The sequence below is a fragment of the Herpailurus yagouaroundi genome, unplaced genomic scaffold (assembly GCF_014898765.1).
Source record: "Herpailurus yagouaroundi ecotype Mexico unplaced genomic scaffold, PumYag 162, whole genome shotgun sequence".
NCBI lineage: Eukaryota > Metazoa > Chordata > Mammalia > Carnivora > Felidae > Herpailurus > Herpailurus yagouaroundi.
This window is the reverse complement of record NW_024412403.1, coordinates 2,053,718-2,058,415: the sequence shown is the minus strand read 5'-3', so window position 1 is coordinate 2,058,415 and position 4,698 is coordinate 2,053,718. Positions and strand designations below refer to the sequence as shown.

Here is a 4,698-nt window from a genome sequence, read left to right as displayed (position 1 = left end):
CCCATATGTCCATCCATCGCCCATCCATCCACCCATCCATCCACCTATCCATCCATCCATCCCCCCATCCACCCATCCATCCATCTATCCATCCCCCATCCACCCATCCATTCACCCATATGTCCATCAATCACTCATCCATCTATCTACCCATCTGTCACTCAGCCTTATGTTCACCCACCTATCCGTCCATCACTGATCCATCCATCCATATGTCCACCCACCACCCATACAGTTACCCATCTGTCCATCCATCCATCCAAACATGCCATCCACAAATATTCACCAAGCACCTATTATATATCACGCATGGGTCTAGGAACTGGACACAGTATGGAACAGGGTCCCTCACCTGCCCTCTATGGGAGAGACAGCCAATGAGCAAACACACAGCTGGTCTGAGAGTGGTCAGGGCTATGGAGGAAAGACAACCAGGAGAAGGGGTTGGGTGCAAGGCTCATCTTCTCCAAGTGGTAGGGGAAGGTCTCCAAGGAGGATGACATGGGGCGGGGTCCTGACGGTACAGGGTGTGATCTGTGGTGACAGTGGGGATGAGTGTGCCAGGAAGAGGGAACGGCGAGTGAAAAGGCCCTGTGGTAAATTGTACCTCACAAGTGTGGAGCCCCATGTACCCCAGGGCTCCCTGCTCCCGTGTGGCACACACTGATCTGTCGGATCAGAGTGTGAGGACACGGGGCCTGTAGTGACGGCCCCTCTGTGAGCACTGCTGTTGGGAGGCCAGACAGGCAGCCCCTCCCGTGCTTACCGTGAACAGGCCTTTGGTCCTCTTCCGGCTGCCGATGAAGAACCGGGCTCCTCGCACCGAGAGGGTGGCCGGGAAGGGCACGTCAGCCATTCTGAAAACATTTGAGGGTGGCTTTAGGGCCATGGGAGAGCAGCGTCACAGCCCGTTTATGCAGAAAAGGACAGGGGAAGCAGTGTACGGGGGTATCAGTTTCCCAGGGTGGCTGTAATGAACACCCCATACTGGGGGCTTAGGTGGCAGATTATCCACAGTTCTGGAGGCTGGGAGTCTGACGTCAGGGCGTTGCAGGGTCCCGCTCCCTCTGGAGGCTCATCCAGCTCTGGGCTTTCTGGTATTCCCTGGCTTGTAGCTACGTCACCCCCTCCGCCTGTCTTCACATGGCCTTGTCTGTGCCTCTCCTCTTCTTATAGGGACACCAGGCTCTGCATCAGGGCCCGCCCGACTGCAGTCATGACCTCAACTTAACTTGATTACACCTGCAAAGACTCTGTCTCCAAGCAAGTTTGCATTGCAGGGTTCTGGAGGACGTGGATTTGAGGAGCGCTCTTTTCCCCAGGACAAGAGTCTTCTGCAAAAGTGTGGCCACAGAAGTGTCCGTTCAGGGGTCCTCCCATCTCTCTGGAAACTCTAGTGGCTCCCAGCGGCACTGAGTCCCCAGCCTGCCCACCCTCCACCGCACCTATGGGGAAACAGATGGTGTCGGGCGGGAGGGGTCCTCGCTGATGGCCTGGGAGGCGTTGGCAGATGTGGCCAGAGCTGGGTCTTGACGCGGAAGTGGACGCTGCACCCCGAGGGTGGGGGAGAAAGTGGGTGCCTGCTGGAGGGGGGGGCCTGACTGGAGCCTCTGGGGTGGATGAGCCAGGCATCTCCCCCTGTAAGAACCTGCTCCTTCCGGGCCTGCATCGGGCTGCAGCTGGCCGTGGTGAGGCCACTTTCTGAGCACCGTCCCAGAATCCCCCGTGCTCTGATCACAGCGCGCCCTCCGTGGTGCCCACGAGGCCTGTGACGCCCGACCCCCAGGCCCCGGAGTCCTCCTTGGCCGCCACTGGCTGTAGCCGCGGCTCCTTCCCTCCCCTTCCTTGGCCCCCTCCACCTCCCCATCACAGAGCTGCTCCCACTGCTGGGTCCCCACCGTCATCACCCTGGTAAAGGCCCTGATGCGCTTGGGAGCAGAGGGAGCCCTTGTGGTAGAGACGGATTTAAACAAAGTGTCCGAAAGGCAAAGAATCTTTTTATTATGGAATAAGTTTCATAGTAACAGAGCAAAGTAAGATTCTACCCCTGAAAGTAGTATCTGGAATAATGATGGATTTTAATGTAAACCGGACAATTTGTGATTTAAGAGAGTCACCAGCCCCACTGAGCCAGGATGGTCGTCATGAGCCGGTGGGACTATGGGGACCGACGCTCTCTGGTCCAGCCTAGTGACCAGGTGACGGCGAGGGCAGGGAGGGAACTCCCTCCCTGCTGGTGCCTGGGGCTGTGCCGAAGCTACCAGAAGGGCTACTCTGCGTGTTTATTTGGGGTCAGAGTGACTATTCACTCGTCCCGACGGGCAAACCGGGTCTTAGGCCAAACGATGTGTTGAAAATCACAAGGCCCAGTCAGGCTGCAGGTTCAGTTTGGCTCTGGTGCCTGAGCTCTCGGTGACCTTCCTCTGCGTGTTTCCTGATGGTGACCCTGCTCTGCAAGGCACAGTCCCCCCCCCCCCCCCGCCCCCAGCCAAGTCCAACCTACTCGGCCTGGGCGCCTGCACTCGCCCCCACCCACTGCGGCCGCTCTGGAGGACGGGTTTGGTGGCCGACCCTGCTGATGACCCTGCGCTCCCGCTTCAGGGGATGGTCCCTAAAGATTGTTCGCCCACGGCCCGAGCCCAGGGCCAGCCGGCCCGCCCCGCGGCCCTGGACCCGCCGTGTCCGGCAGCACCCGGCCCTCCCCGGGCGCCCCGCTACCTACATGTCCGCGGGGACGCCGCAGTCCGCGGTGAGGGAAAAGGATCCTTCGGACACGGCCAAGACCAGCGTGTGCCATTGGTTGTCCGTCAGAGCGGGACTGCGGAAGGTCACGCGGGTTTGCCAGGCCCCCGCCGCGTCCCGGCTGCGGAACAGGAAGTGCAGCCTGGTGGGCGAGTACCGCAGACCCAGCAACAGCCCGTCAGACTCCTCCGTCACCACAGTGAACAGGTATTCGTTCTTCTGCAAGAGAGGGCGGGGCAGGGGACGGGGCAGGTGAGGGCGGGGCAGGGGAGGGCGGGGCAGGGGGGGGGGGGGGGGGGGTTGGGGCAGGGGAGGGGGGGGCAGGGGAGGATGGGACAGGGGAAGGGCGAGGAGAGGGTGGGGCAAGGGAGAAGGGACAGGGGAGGGGGCAGTGCAGGGCGGGATAGGGGAGGGGGAGAGGAGAGGGTGGGTCAGGGGAGGATGGACAGGTGAGGTCGGGCAGGGCGTGGGGGCAGGTGAGGGCGGAGCAGGGGAGGAGGACAGGGGAGGTCGGGGGAGGGTTTGGGGCAGGGGAGGGGGGGGCGGGGGATGGGAGGCAGGATGGGTGAGGGAGGATAGGCAGGGGAGGTGTGGGAGGGGAGGTGTGGCCGGCGGACAGGGCTCCCAGGGCAGGGCCTACTGCGGTGACCAAGGTCTGTGATCCACCAGATCCCTGCTCCAACCTGTCAGGGTGGCCGCTCTCAGAAAACCAGAAACTAGTGCCTCTGAGGATGTGGAGAGATCGGAAGCCGTCCGCCCCGGTGGTGGGATTGCCAAACGGCATAGCTGTTCTAGAACACAGCCCGCGGTCCCCGGAAAAGTTACTATAGGACTGTTACGTGACCCCGCAAGCCCACCTCCGACGCCCGACAGGACTGACAGCAGGGTCCCTGAGAGAGGCACTCACGTCCGCAAAGGTAAGTCGGGAGCAGCGGCGTTGAGATGTGCTCTAGCCATACAGTGGAATGTCACCCAGCCTTGCAAAGAGGCTTCAGCGTCCACACGCACGAACCCGGGGGACGTCACGCCGAGTGAAGTAAGCCATCACCAAGGACAAATACCGCGCGGCCCACTTCTGTGAGAGACTTAGTCCAGTCACGTTCAGGGGCGGAGCCTGGAACGGGGGCGCCAGGGCTGGGGAGGCGGGGAAGGGGGCCGGGGGGGGGGGGAAAGTCTGCACAAGGACGGCAGGATGGCTGCGCTGAAATGGACACAGAACGCTTTCTGTCACGTCTATCTCAACACCACTAAACCTCCACGAGCCTCCGCCACCAAGACGGTGACCCGGAAACACCAGTAAGGCCAGCCGCACGTCGTACGACGCATCCTTGATTATCCGTCGTTGCCGTTTAGGGTCTACTGCTTCCCAGCCTAACACAGGGAAAGGGGCCACGGCATGAAAGTGACCGGCCGGGCGCCAGGGCCCGGGGAAACTCTGCACTGTGGTTTCTGCAGCGAGCCTCGGCCAGGGGCACTGTGACCAAACCCGTGCAACCGTTCCGCTGAAGAAATTAAAGCCTCCGTGGCCCTCGTATTTAACTTAACACCTAAGCCAGTAAAATACACTTGGCGTGGCCTGGGTTATGCGGCCTGTGTGCTGAGGGACACGCGTAGCCCCGTTAGTGTCCACGGTGGGATGCCCAGCCTGCACTTACCTTCCACAGGGGAGGGAGTGGGGGTGAGGCGTGGAAGCCAAACCCACTAAGTCAGGACAGAATCCTCACATGGTGACGGTTGGGACGTGGGCAGGTGGCCGGGAAGGAGCACTGACCTCGCAGGATGGCACCTGCTGGGACCGAATCCCCACATCCCCCTGTTCTGCCTTTGGGCACTGGGCCCACCGGCACGGAGCTTCCTGGGCCAGGGCGTGAGTCCCACCCGTGGCTCTGCCCACTCGAGGTAGGCCTGTCTCTGGGACTGCTCAGTCCCTCGTTCCTAGAAATGTTCGTGGCTGGA

At 61.4% G+C, this 4,698-nt stretch overlaps 1 protein-coding gene across 2 annotated transcripts in view; it reads right to left on the bottom strand.

Moving 5' to 3' along the window:
• Window positions 1-4,698, bottom strand: part of TSPEAR (thrombospondin type laminin G domain and EAR repeats) — a 151,093-nt gene that overhangs the window by 24,082 nt on the left and 122,313 nt on the right. For both annotated transcript variants that reach the window (XM_040483764.1, XM_040483763.1), the window contains exons 3-4: window positions 2,723-2,961; window positions 767-857 (exon numbers count right to left, since the gene is read on the bottom strand). In XM_040483764.1, the coding sequence (XP_040339698.1) occupies window positions 767-857; window positions 2,723-2,961 (330 nt within the window). The remainder of the gene's footprint in view (window positions 1-766; window positions 858-2,722; window positions 2,962-4,698) is intronic.